At 47.7% G+C, this 14,061-nt stretch overlaps 1 protein-coding gene across 1 annotated transcript in view; it reads right to left on the bottom strand.

Annotated features, from left to right (window-relative positions):
- Window positions 1-1,555: 1,555 nt before the first annotated feature.
- LOC116986580 overlaps window positions 1,556-14,061 on the bottom strand; it is a 93,517-nt gene continuing 81,011 nt past the window's right edge. The window contains exons 7-9 of the mRNA XM_033042178.1: window positions 3,871-4,152; window positions 3,278-3,376; window positions 1,556-1,612 (exon numbers count right to left, since the gene is read on the bottom strand). Of these exons, the coding sequence (XP_032898069.1) occupies window positions 1,563-1,612; window positions 3,278-3,376; window positions 3,871-4,152 (431 nt within the window). The 3' untranslated portion in view covers window positions 1,556-1,562. The remainder of the gene's footprint in view (window positions 1,613-3,277; window positions 3,377-3,870; window positions 4,153-14,061) is intronic.

Raw genomic sequence — 14,061 nt, 5'->3', positions numbered from 1 at the left:
GTACAGTTTTGGTCTCCAAATCTGAGGAAAGACATTCTTGCCATAGAGGGAGTACAGAGAAGGTTCACCAGACTGATTCCTGGGATGTCAGGACTTTTATATGAAGAAAGACTGGATAGACTTGGCTTGTACTCGCTAGAATTTAGAAGATTGTGGGGGGATCTTATAGAAACTTACAAAATTCTTAAGGGGTTGGACAGGTTAGATGCAGGAAGATTGTTCCCGATGTTGGGGAAGTCCAGGACAAGGGGTCACAGTTTAAGGATAAAGGGGAAATCCTTTTAGGACCGAGATGAGAAAAAAAAAATTCACAGAGTGGTGAATCTCTGGAACTCTCTGCCACAGAAGGTAGTTGAGGCCAGTTCATTGGCTATATTTAAGAGGTAGTAAGATGTGGCCCTTGTGGCTAAAGGGGTCAGGGGGTACGGAGAGAAGGCAGGTACAGGATACTGAGTTGGATGATCAGCCATGATCATATTGAATGGCGGTGCAGGCTCGAAGGGCTGAATGGCCTACTCCTGCACCTATTTTTTATGTTTCTATGTGGTAGATTGACGTACAACTTGACGGTTTTTTAGGGCGACTACGGGTGTCAGTCACTGAAGTATAATAATCACGCAGCCCTTTACAAGTGGGAAGGGGGAGGGGGAGAGGGGAGAGTGAAGGAAATGGGGAGGAAGGAGGGGAGGAGGGGATGTCTGGTCATTACAGACAAACTAGCAATTTCATCACAGAACAAACACAACTGGAAACCTTTGCAGCCGTCTTTGGTTCCAGGAACGGTCCGCTGTTTCTTGGGATCATTGGTTGGGCACAGGCTCTCTTCTGATTCTGTGCCCACGGCTCTCTCCCTCTCCTGGTCTCACCTGCTCGACTCGCAGTTACAACACCTCACCACCTTAAACCCTCCTCTCCTTCCCAGACTCTCTCTCACTCCAACCTCAGTCCTTCGACCTCCTCCCGGCTTCCTGACCCCTGCTCACTCTGTCACCTGCCATTCCCAATCAACATTCACTCCCCATCAGGCAGCCTCCATTCCCATGCTCTCCAAATCCACAGCCCCACCCAGCCATCCTCACTCTGCTCTTTACACCTCCAGATCTCCTTCTGCTCTGCCCTCCCCCCACTGTCTATCCCTATGATCCTCCCTCATTCATCTGTCCTTCCCCATGCCGACCATCTTCCTTCCAACCCCTCCATCTCCCTTCTTATTCCTGACACCTCTGCCCCCCCCTCCCCACCCCACCCCCGAACCCTCTACATTCATTTCCTCTTATCCTTTGTCACTTCTCTCTATCTCTCCTCCCTATCCGTCCCTCACCCTCCCCACCTCTGGCTGCCATAACTCTGCTCACCCTCCCGACCTTACTGCTGACTTCCCTTTGTAGAGTCGGGAATGCGAGAGGGGAGGTACGGAGAAGTGTGCCACGGAGAAGTGTGCCGGGAAGGAGCGGGACGGGAAAGATAAAATGGGGAAGAGGAGAGGAAGGGAAGTGAGTGAGGAGCAGTGGCAGAGGTTGGTGGAAAAGCAGATGTGGAGAAGGAAAGAGGTGATGGGGAAGTCATTCAGTCTTGTGAGGCCTTTCTGCAGTTCCACTGACAGGGCGGGCGCCTGTGGGGAGAGAGATAGGAGAGGTCAGTGCACCATATGGGGGTCCGCAGGAGATGAAACACATATCCGTATACCTTCACCCTCGCCTCTATCCAGTGACCCTAGCATTTCTTCCAGCTGAGAAAGACGTTCACAGGCACCTCCTCTAACCTCAATTACTACATCCAGTTTTCCCAACATAGCCTCCTGTACACTGGGGAGGCCAAGCATGGACTCGTTGTCTGTTTCAATGAACAGTTACGGTTGGTCCGCCAATGCCAACTGTATTTCCCATTTGCCATCATTTTAACTCCCCTTCCCATTCCCACACTAACTTTTCTGTCCTAGGCCTCGTCCATTGTCAGAGTGAGGCCATACACAAAATGGAGGACCACCTCGTATTCCATGTGGATAGCTCACAAACAGCAAAATAAATAAGAAATTCTCCGATTTTAGGTCACCACTTACTAATCATCCCCATCTGGCTTCACAATCTGGAGCTCTTAAACCTGTCTCTCACCTTCCTTTCTTATCTCTGGCCTCTGTTTTAACCATCTGCCTATCAACAACCACCCCTTCCCGCCTTTGTCAATCTTTTACCTGCCATGCTTTGTCCTGCCTTTCCCGTTTCCACCCTTTTCCCCCTGCCCCTACAATCAACGATCTTGAGCAGAAACGCGCCTATCCATGTTCCCCAGAGATGCTTCTGGAACTGCTGAGCTACTGTTATACGAGAATTTCCCTGAACAGTCTGTGACCCATGGCGCTGTGGCTGAGTGGTCAGTGTGACGGTGTGGACTCAGTGAGCTCGGAGTGGTCAGTGTAACGGTGTGGACACAGTGAGCTCGGAGTGGTCAGTGTAACGGTGTGGACAGAAGTTGATACCTGGAACAGCGGATACCATAGATGAGGTTGGAGGTGGTGCAAGAGAACCTCTGCCTCACCTGAAATGACTGTTGGGGTCCTTGGATGGAGTCGAAGGGGGAGGTATAGGGACAGGTGTTGCATCTCCTGCAGTTACATGGGAAAGTACCTGGGGAGAAGGTGGTTTGAGTGGGAAGGGCCGAGTTGACCAGGGAGTTACGGAGGAAAGGGTGTCTGCAGAAAGCAGAAAGGGGTGGAGATGGGAAGATGTTGCCAGTAATGGGATCCCGTTGGAGGTGGTGAAAGTGTTGGAGGATTATATGTTGTATGCGACGGCTGATGGGGTGGAAGGTGAGGACAAGGGGGACTCTTTTCTTGTTGCGAATGGGGAGCAAGAGCAGAGCTGCGGGATATCGAGGAGACCCTAGTGGGAGCCTCATCTATAATGGAAGTCAAAATTCCGTTTCGTATAGAATGAGGACATCTCCAATGATCATGGAAAGCCTCGTCCTGGGTGCAGATGCAGCGTAGACGTAGGAATTGGGAGTAGATGACAGTCTTTACAGGAAGCAGGGTGGGAAGAAATGTAGTCTAGATATCTATGGGAGTCAGTAGGTTAGTAGTAGATGTCGGTCAATAGTCTGTCTCCTGTGATGGAGACGGTGATATTCAGAAACGGTAGGGAGAGTTCGGAGATGGTCCAAGCGAACCTGTTTCCTTGCTACAGCTACTCCAGCACTTTGTGTCCTTTTCTGAATTAAACAATGCCTGCAGTTCATTGTTTCTACATTTTCACTGGAAACACTTAAAAACAGCACTCACTGATGATGTGGGTGGCGACAGTGACTGAGATGAGAATCAGAAGCAGGACGGCTGCGACCGTGGCCCTCAACCAACATCCACAGAGACAGCTACTCAACCCTGGTGAAAGAGAGGGGATCACTCATCAGAGAGACTGCACTGGGCCTTGTTCACAAACTCAGCAAGAACTCTGGGCCCGCAATGTAGACTGACATCAAATAACTGTGACAGCGCTGTCCATTCACACACTCCCAGAGCATGGATAGAACACTGCTGCAGAGTGCCTGTCAAGATCAATGGTTCTTTGTTGGCTCCCATTGTGTCCCTGGAGAGGGAACATGTGGTGTCCACGGGGACTCTGGTGGCCTTCCGTGAACAATGGCCTTCCGCATCTTTACAATGAATGCATTGTAAAGATGCCATTATTGTTTTATGATGATTGCCTGATGCAATGTGACTATTGAACGTTTTTGTACTTTCTGGTACACTGTAATATGCAATTACTGAATAAAGTCCTTGGAAGGGAAAAAAAAATGTGATTCTTCCTCTGAACTGTCTCAATGGACAATTAAACCACCACATTCTTCAAACCTGATTCGCCCTCTGACACTCACCAGATGTGGTCTGTTTGCAGACGTTCTTCAGCCGGATCTGTGCCGTGCCTTCACTGACCAGGTTCCTGGCCTCACACCTGTACACAACGTCCCCGACCTCTGCTGTGTGATGAACCTGTATTGTCTTTCCATGTCCCTCGAGGTGATGGGTGCTGTCATTTCCCACAGCTTCCCTCCACCACGTGAAGCTGGTGGAGTCGCCGGATGTCACGTAGCAGGTCAGGGTGAAGTCGCAGATCTCAGTGATGTTCTCGGCCTTGATCTGTGTTCCTGACACGGGCTCTGAGGTTGAGCAGAGGGAAGAAAGATGAGTAACGGAGATACTTGTAAACCCCTCGATACCCCATAACCCGTCTCCAAGAGCCACGAGCCATGAATGAGCCGATCCCAGCTCATTTCCACCCACCAGTTTTCCACTCTTCCCTCCCCATTCAGTTCAGCCAGTTGTTGCTGGATGAAGTCCACACGTGTGATGTGCCCCCTTCCCGAACACTGCCCGCACTCATCCACAAACCCCACTGTGTCCTGTTTATGGCTCTGTATCCTGGGAATCTCTCCAGTTCCATATCTTTTGTCACTTGTGAGTGGTCCCAGTGTTCCTTAAAAACCCGAGTGTGACCCAACTCAGACTGGCCCAGAACCTGGCCAACAGTGACAGCCCCGGGACTGTGATGAGCACAGACCCAGACTGGGTAGCGTGCTGTGTTCCAGAGTGAATCCAGCACGTGCAGCTCCTGGGTCACATATCTTGATTAGTTGGGCAGGTGAGCTGACGGATGGTTAATGGAGTTCAGGTTTGGTCACCCTGCTACAGGAAGGATGCTGTTCGGCTGGAAAGAGTACAGAGAAGATTTACAAGAATTTGGCTGGGACGTGAGGGCCAAAGCTATAGGGAGAGTTTGGGCAGGCTAGGACTTTATTCTTTGGAGCACGAGGATGATCTGTATAATATACATCTTATAGAAGTTTAGTATAGAGATACAGTGTAGAAACAGGCCCTTCAGCCCACCGAGTCCACATCGACCATCATGCACCTCCGATTTCTGGATTATCTCCCTATTTAGAAAATAGTCTGCACCTTTATTCCTCTGAACAAAATGCATGATTCCACACTTTGCGACACTATATTCCATCTGCCACTTGTCTGCCCACCATCCCAAGTCCTTCTGCAGACTCCTTGATTTCTCTGCACTACCTGACCTTCCACCTATTTTCATATCATCCACAAACTTGGCCACAAAGCCTTCAATCCCCTCGTCCAAATCATTCATATACAACTTGAAGAGTAGCGGCCTCAGCACCAACCCCTACGGAACTTCACTAGTCACTGGCAGCCAACCAGAAAAAAAACCTTTTATTGCCACTCTTTGTCTTCTGCCATCCAGCCAGCCTGCTATCCATGCTAGTATCTGCCTTTTGATACCGTGGGCTCTCGACTTCCTTATCAGCCTCACGTGTGGCACCTTATCAAAGGCTTGCTGAAAATCTAAGTAAATAACATCTACTGACTCTCCTTTGTCTGTCCTGCTATTTACTTCTTCAAAGAATTCCAGCATATTTGTCAAGCAAGACCTCCCCTTCACATAGCCATGCTGACTTTGGCCTATTTTATCGTGAACTTCTAAGTACTCTGTAACCTCATTTTTTATAATGGACTCTAAAATCTTACCAAGATTTCAGACCAAAGTCAGATTAACCGACCTATAGTTTTCCGATTATACCTATAACGATTTCCGCCCAGTGGCACTCACCCCTGTCATTGCAAAGTGCTTTGAGCGGCTGATCTTGGCTCACCTCAAAGCCAGCCTCCCCCCCACACTGGACACCCATCAGTTTGCCTACCGGACCAACAGGTCTACAGAGGACGCCATATCTGCGGCCCTAAACTCTGCCCTGACCCACCTGGACAACAACAACTCCTACATCAGGTTGCTGTTCATTGATTTCAGCTCTGCCTTTAACACTGTCATTCCCGCCAGCTTGATCACCAAACTCAGCCGACTTGGCATCACCACCTCCCTCTGCAACTGGACACTGGATTTCCTCACCAACAGACCACAGTCTGTTAGGGTCAACAACCTCACCTCCTCCACTATAACACTGAACACCGGCGTGCCACAGGGCTGTGTGCTCAGCCCTCTCCTCTACTCCCTCTTCACCCATGACTGCATCCCTAAGAATGGATCCAACGCCATCATTAAATTTGCCGACGACACCACGGTGGTAGGACTGATCAGTGACAACGACGAGTCAGCCTACAGGGAGGAGGTCCAGCACCTGACAACCTGGTGTGCCAACAATAACCTCGTCCTCAACTCCAAGAAGATGAAGGAAATTATTGTCGACTTCAAGAAGATCAGAGGGGGCAGATATAAACCCATCCATATAAACGGGACTGAGGTGGAGCGCGTCTCCAACTACAAATTCCTCGGGGTACACATCTCGGAGGATCTGTCCTGGTCCCTCAACACCTCCAAGCTGATCAAAAAGGCGCAGCAGCGCCTTTACTTCCTGAGGATGCTCAAGAAAGCTCACCTGTCCCCCCAGATCTTGACCAACTTTTAACGCTGTACCATCGAAAGCATCCTGACCACCTGCTTTATGGTATGGTACAGCAGTTGCACTGTAGCGGACAGGAAGGCACACAACGGGTGGTGAAAACCGCGCAGAACATCACCGGTGCCCCGCTCCCTGCCATGGATGCCCTCCACCGAAAACGGTGTCTGACACGGGCCGGGAAGACCATTAAAGACCCCTCCCACTCCAACCATGGACTGTTTGCCCTCCTCCCATCAGGGAGGCGGTACAGGAGCCTCAGGTCTCGTACTAGTAGGATGAGGAACAGCTCCTACAATAATACCATCACATTGCTGAACTCGGAGTCCCGCCGATAGATTTCTCCAGTCTCTCCGTCCACATTGTTTGATTATTCTGTATTTTTATTTCTATATTGCACTACTACTACGGACTGACGCTAAACTGCATTTCGTTGTACCCATACTTGTATTTGTGCAATTACATTAAAGTTGAATTGAATATAGATCCCACTATTCTGCTTTGCTTCCTTCTTGTGCAATAGGGTAATATTGGCAACTTTCCAATCATCTAGGACCTCTCCTGTCTCTAGTGATTCTTGAAAAAAAAGTAAAATTGTAGATTAGGAGGCAGAGATCAATCATGATTGAACGGCGGAGTAGACTCGATGGGCCGAATGGCCTAATTCTACTCCTATAACCTATAAACTTATGAAATATCACTGTCAATGCCTCCACAATCACTAAAGCCGCCTCTTTCAGAAGACTAGGGTACAGTCCATCTGGTCCAGGTGACTTATCCACCTTCAGCCTTTTCAGTTTCCCAAGCACCTTCTGCCTAGTAATAACCACCCCATTAACTTCCAACCCCTGGCTCTCTTGAATTTCAGGGATGTTGCTGGTGTCTCCCACTGTGTAGACTGACGCAAAAAAGTTATTTAACTACTCTGCTATTTCTTTATTCCCCATTATCACCTCCTGCATCATTCTCCAGTGATCCAACTTCCACTCTTGCCTCTTTCTTACTCTTTATATAACTGAAGACACTCTTGCTATCCGCTTATATTATTGACTAGCTTACCTTCGTATTTCATCTTTTCTCCAGATATTGCCTTTTTAGTTACCTTCTGTTGTTCTTTAAAAGCTTTTTACTATATACATCAATGATTTAGATGAAGGGATTCAAAGTAACATTAGCAAATTTGCAGATGACAGATGAGAATGTAGGGTGACTTGGATAGGTTGAGTGAGTGGGCTGATGCATGGCAGATGCAGTTTAATGTGGATAAATGTGAGGTTATCAACTTTGGTAGCAAAAACAGGAAGGCAGATTACTATCTAAGTGGTGTCAAGTTGGGAAAAGGGTAAGTACAACGGGATCTGGGGGGTCCTTGTTCATCAGTCAATGAAAGTAAGCATGCAGGTACAGCAGGCAGTGAAGAAAGCGAATGGCATGTTAGCCTTTATAACAAGAGGAGTTGAGTATAGGAGCAAAGACGTCCTTCTGCAATTGTATCGGCCTTAGTGAGACCACACCTGGAGTATTGTGTACAGTTTTGGTCCCCTAATTTGAGGAAGGACATTCTTGCTATTGAGGGAGTGCAGCGTAGGTTTACAAGGTTAATTCCCACGATGGCTGAGAGAATGGTGTGGCTGGGCTTGTATACTCTGGAGTTTAGAAGGATGAGAGGATATCTTATTGAAACATATACGATTAGTAGACTAATTGGGACCTGTTGGGTCCCATGTTCACACGGGAGGGCTGGTCCCCCGACGCAATATTCCACCTCTCCACCAATTCCAATATTGGTGGCCAGTGGGGGGACTTTATGGAGAACTGGTATGGGTTCTTGGGTTGGCAGCTCAGTCCCTCAAGCCTGATGTGCTGGCAGCTCACTCACGGCTGGTGGGCTGGCAGTTGACTCATGGCTATTCTTTGAAATTCCATTTCAAGCAGGGTGCAAGGCCACCAAATTCAAATGCATTTTCCTACCATTTCAAGCAGGCTGCAAGGCCACCAAATTCAAGTGCAGTTTCCTACCACTTCAAGCAGGGTGCAAGGCCACCGAATTTAAGTGCAGTTTCATACCACTTCAAGCAGGGTGCAAGGCCGCCAAATTCAAGTGCAGTTTCATACCATTTCAAGCAGGATGTAAGGCCACCAAATTCAAATGCAGCTTCATACAATTTCATGCAGGGTGCTACGCCACCACATTTAAAAGCAGCTTCATACCATTTCATGCAGGGTGCAAGACCACCACATTCAAATGCAGTTACATACCATTTCAATCAGGGTGAAACCACCATAAAACCACACAAAACACCAAACTGACTGTTCAGTAGACATTCAGTGTGTTCAGTTGATTCACAGCTCAGACAGAGTTGTGACCTCTCCCTCCCCCATCATGCAGAGACTGAGCCACACCCCCACTTTCGGGTTTTATAACCCCTCCCCCTCCCTCCGGAAAAGGTGTGGCCTTCATGGCGTGATTGACAGGAGAGAGATTCTCAACTTTTTAAACACTAATAACACTTTTATTTTTCATTGATGGGAAGAATCCTCTGCACCTGCTGAGCGGAGGGGGACTGAGTAAGATGGCCAAAAATCACAGCCGTAAGTGATAGCGTTTTATCTAAAATCAATATACAGTGCAAACAGGATGTTACCCAAAGCTCTCAAATCACCATTTGCAGTAGTGCCTTTTAACTTCAAGCCAAAGCACTCAAACCACCATTTGCAGTAGTGCCTTTTTACTTCAAGCCAAAGCACCCAAACCACCATTTGTAGTAGTGCCTTTTAACTTCAACCCAAAGCACCCAAACCACCATTTGTAATAGTGCCTTTTAACTTCAAATCAACCATATTTTCATTTTCAAAGCACATTAAGGGGACTCACAGTTGAGTAGACATGTGTTCAGTGTTATTCAGAGCTCAGAGAGACATGACCCTCTGGCTTCATCCATCTTGCAGAGACTGAGTGACGCACACCACTTCCGGGTTTGATAGTCCCTCCCCCCTCCCACCAGCAGGGGCAGCAGAGAGAATAGCATTTTAAAAAAAAACATTGATATCTCTCTGATTTTTCATCGATGGGAAAATCCCTCCGGTCCCGGAAGGCGGAGGGGGGCTCTGAGCGAGGTGGCCAAAAATGACAGCCATAGTTGGCGGTGTTCTCTCGGAAATCACAGCACAGCAAGCCAAGTCAAGATCAGACTTTTAGTAATATATAAGATAAGATGTGTGTGTTTGCGTGTGCGTGTGTGTGTGCGTGTGTGTATAATATATATACACACACACACAGTTTCCCTCCTGGGATTAATAAAGTTCAATCTTATAGTATCGTGTTATCGTGTGTGTAGGAAGGAACTGCAGATGCTGGTTTAAACTGAAGATACGCTTGGTCTCGCCGATGTAGAGCAGCTGCAGTGGATGCAATAGATGAGGTTGGAGGAGGTGCAGGTGAACCTCTCCCGCACCTGGAAAGACTGCTTGGGTCCTTGAATGGAGTCAAGGGGGGAGGTAAAACGACAAGTGTAGCATTTCCTGCGGTTGCCTGGGAAAGTGCCAGGAGAGGGGGTGGATTGGGTGGGAAGGGACAAATTGACCAGGGAGTTGCTGGAGAAAATCAGCGGGTAAGGCAGCATCTATGGAGCGAAGGAAGTGACGACGTTTCACGTCGAGACCCTTCTTCAGATTGATGTCGGGGTGGGTGGGTGGGGGCGCATGAAAAAGAAAGGAAGATGCGGAGATAGTAGGCTGTGGGAGAGCTGGGAATGGGAGGGGAAGGGGGTCTTTTCCAGATAGACAATAGACAATAGGTGCAGGAGTAGGCCATTCACACAGTTAGCTGCAGACTCCGCCCAGGACAGGAAGGCTCTGCAGGAACGGAAGGGACGTCACGACCGCGGTGCCACAGGTGCCACAGGTGCTGTCGCCGAGGGAGGACGGACGGAGCCGCGGCTCGAGAGGCTAACAGAGGCAAAGAGGTTTGCCACGCACTGCAAGGGAGCAGTGGACCAGACAGGAAGAGCGGACGGAATTACCACTAGACAGCCAAACCAGTAGGTAATTTACGGCTGGGGTGAGTACTTTCCCATTTATAGGAGGTAGGATTATATAAATAAGGGGTGTATCAATACAGTAATCCGGGTAGGGGATTCTTAAATAGGACCAGTTAATTACTTATATAAGATGGGCGGCCAGGAGATGTGCCAATACTGTGAGATGTGGGAATTTGTCGACACCATTGATGTAGAAGATCCCTACAGCTGCAGTAAGTGTTTGAGGCTAGAGGAACTCGAGCTCCGCATTGATGAGCTGGAGACCCAACTTCATACGCTGCGGTACATCAGGGAGGGGGAGTATTACCTGGATGTTTTGTGCCAGGGGATGGTCACACCGACTAGTTTAACTAATTCAGTAGGCAGTGAGCAAGGAAAGGAAGGTGTGGCCATAAGCGAGGCAGGTAGGGGGAACCAGGAGGAGATGCGGCAGGAGCCACAGCCCTTGTCCCTGACGAGCATGACCGAGGCTCTTACTCAATGTAAGGACGGGATCAGGGGCTGTGGGAGGGATGAGCAACCTGGCTGCAGCACCGTGGATCAGGGGGCCATTCAAGAGGGGGGAGTTAGAAGAAATGCCGTAGTGATAGGGGATAGTATTATTCGGGGGGTAGATAAGGTTCTCTGCGGCCAGCAGAACATGTCCCGAAGGCTGTGTTGCCTACCCGGTGCTAGGGTTAAGGATATCTCTGCGATGCTGGAGAGAAATTTGCAGAGGGAAGGGGAGGATCCAGTGGTCGTGGTCCATGTGGGGACCAATGACATAGGAAGGACGAGGAAGGAGGATCTGCTGAAGGAGTTTGAGCAGTTAGGGAATAAATTAAAAAGCAGAACCTCGAGGGTACTGATCTCCGGATTGCTACCTGAGCCACGGGCCAAATCGGCGAGGGTACGTAAAATTAAAAAGCTGAATGCGTGGCTCAAAGACTGGTGTGGGAAAAATGGGTTTGGTTTCTTGGGCCACTGGCACCAGTACTGGGACAGGGGGGATCTGTTCTGTAAGGACGGACTTCACCTGAACGGTGCTGGGACTGGGGTCCTGGCAAATCATATAACTAGGGCAGTAGAGAGGTCTTTAAACTAAGTAGCGGGGGGGAGGTATCAAGGGGGGTAATAACGGCAGGGGTAGAGGAAATAGAGCAGGGTATCAGTGGGGAAGCGGAAAGTCAAAATGTGACAGGAGACAGAATGTGTGAAGATAAAGCTCTAGATGTAAAAGGGGCAAAAACGGAAAGGAAGGGTAGTAAAAATCATCTGAAAGTGCTTTATCTAAATGCACGGAGTATTCGAAATAAGATAAATGAATTAACGGTGCAATTAAGTATATATAGTTATGATATCGTGGCCATTACGGAGACATGGCTGCAAGGGGATCAGGACTCGGAGTTAAATATAGAGGGGTACTCGACAATTAGGAAAGATAGACAGGAAAGAAAGGGAGGCGGGGTGGCCCTTTTAATAAGGGAGGGAATAACGGCAATAGAGAGGAAGGATATTGCGTTGAAGGATCAGGATAGTGAAACAGCTTGGGTACAGATAGAGAATAACAAGGGGAAAAAAAACACTAGTGGGTGTAATTTATAGACCTCCAAATAGCTGTGACGCTGTTAGTCAGAACATAAATCTGCAAATAGTTGACGCATGTAAAAAGGGAACTGCTGTAATCATGGGGGACTTCAATTTCCATATTAATTGGGCAAACCAAACTGGGCAGGGTAGACTAGAGGAAGAGTTTATAGAATGTATTAGAGACGGGTTCCTAGAACAGTATGTCACAGAACCGACAAGGGGGGAGGCAATCTTGGATCTGGTCCTGTGTAATGAAGCAGGATTAATTAAAAATGTCATAGTTAGGGACTCGTTGGGAACAAGTGACCACAATATGGTCGAATTCCATATTCAAATAGAAGGGGAGCAGGTTGAAACTCAGGCTAGGGTGCTTAGTCTAAATAAGGGGGATTATGAAGGTATGAGGACTGAGCTGATCAAAGTTGACTGGGATAGCAGACTCAAGAATAAGACGGTACATGAGCAGTGGTGTACGTTTAAGGGTCTACTGTATAACCTTCAAGAAAAATTTATTCCTATGAAGAAAAAAAGGGGTAAGGGTAAGAACAGTCAGCCATGGCTCAGTAAAACTATAAAGGATAGTATTCGGCTGAAGGCAAGGGCATATAAGGTAGCCAGAGATAGTGGGAGGGTAGAGGATTGGGAAGCATTTAAAGGTCAGCAAAAAATAACTAAGAGATTAATTAAGACGGGGAAAATAGACTATGAAAGGAATTTAGCGAACAACATAAAAACTAATAGTAAGAGTTTTTATAGCTATATAAAAAGAAAAAGGGTGGCTAAGGTGAACGTTGGTCCATTGGAGGGTGAGACTGGAGAGTTGTTGGTGGGGAACATGGAAATGGCAAAGGCATTAAACGAGTATTTTGTATCAGTCTTCACCATAGAAGACACAAAAAATATTCCAACGCTGGATAAACAGGGGGCGGCAGGAATGGAGGAGCTAAATACTATTAAGATCACCAAGGAGGTGGTATTAGGGAAATTAATGAGACTGAAGGAGGATAAATCCCCTGGGCCTGATGGATTACATCCAAGGGTCTTGAGGGAGATAGCGGTGGGGATTGTGGATGCATTGGTGATAATTTTCCAAAACTCCCTGGAGGCAGGAACGGTCCCAGTGGATTGGAAAATGGCCAATGTAACACCTATATTTAAAAAAGGAAGTAAACAGAAGGCGGGTAACTATAGACCGGTTAGTCTAACATCGGTGGTGGGTAAAATGTTAGAGACAATTATTAAAGAAACACTAACGGGGCACTTGGATAAACATGACTTCATCGGACAGAACCAGCATGGTTTTGTGAAGGGGAAGTCCTGTTTAACGAATCTGCTCGAATTCTTTGAGGAAGTAACAACCCGGGTGGATAAAGGGGAACCGGTGGATGTGGTATACTTGGACTTCCAAAAGGCTTTTGACAAGGTGCCACATAAGAGACTATTGCTAAAAATAAAAAATTATGGGATTGGGGGTAATATATTAGCATGGGTAGAGGATTGGCTAACAAATAGGAAGCAGAGAGTGGGGATAAATGGTTCATACTCGGGATGGCAACCGGTAACTAGCGGGGTTCCGCAAGGGTCGGTGCTGGGACCCCAGTTGTTCACAATTTATATAAATGATTTGGAGGAGGGAACCAAGTGTAATATATCAAAATTTGCGGACGATACAAAAATGGGAGGAAAAGTAGGGGATGAGGAGGATAGGAAGAGTCTGCAAAAGGATATAGATAAGCTAGGCGAGTGGGCAACAACTTGGCAGATGAAATTTAATACTAATAAATGTGAAGTCATTCACTTTGGGAAAAAAAATGATAGGGCAAGTTATTTTCTAAATGAGGAGGAGCTGCGTTGTAATGCAACGCAAAGGGATCTAGGGGTATTAGTACATGAATCACTAAAAGTTAGTATGCAGGTGCAGCAAGCAATCAGGAAGGCCAATGGAGTTTTGGCCTTTATTGCTAGGGGGATTGAGTATAAAAACACGGAGGTCTTGCTGCAGCTGTACACAGTATTAGTGAGACCA

The sequence above is a fragment of the Amblyraja radiata genome, chromosome 24, assembly GCF_010909765.2.
Source record: "Amblyraja radiata isolate CabotCenter1 chromosome 24, sAmbRad1.1.pri, whole genome shotgun sequence".
Lineage (NCBI taxonomy): Eukaryota > Metazoa > Chordata > Chondrichthyes > Rajiformes > Rajidae > Amblyraja > Amblyraja radiata.
This window is presented reverse-complemented; position numbering and strand designations above follow the sequence as displayed.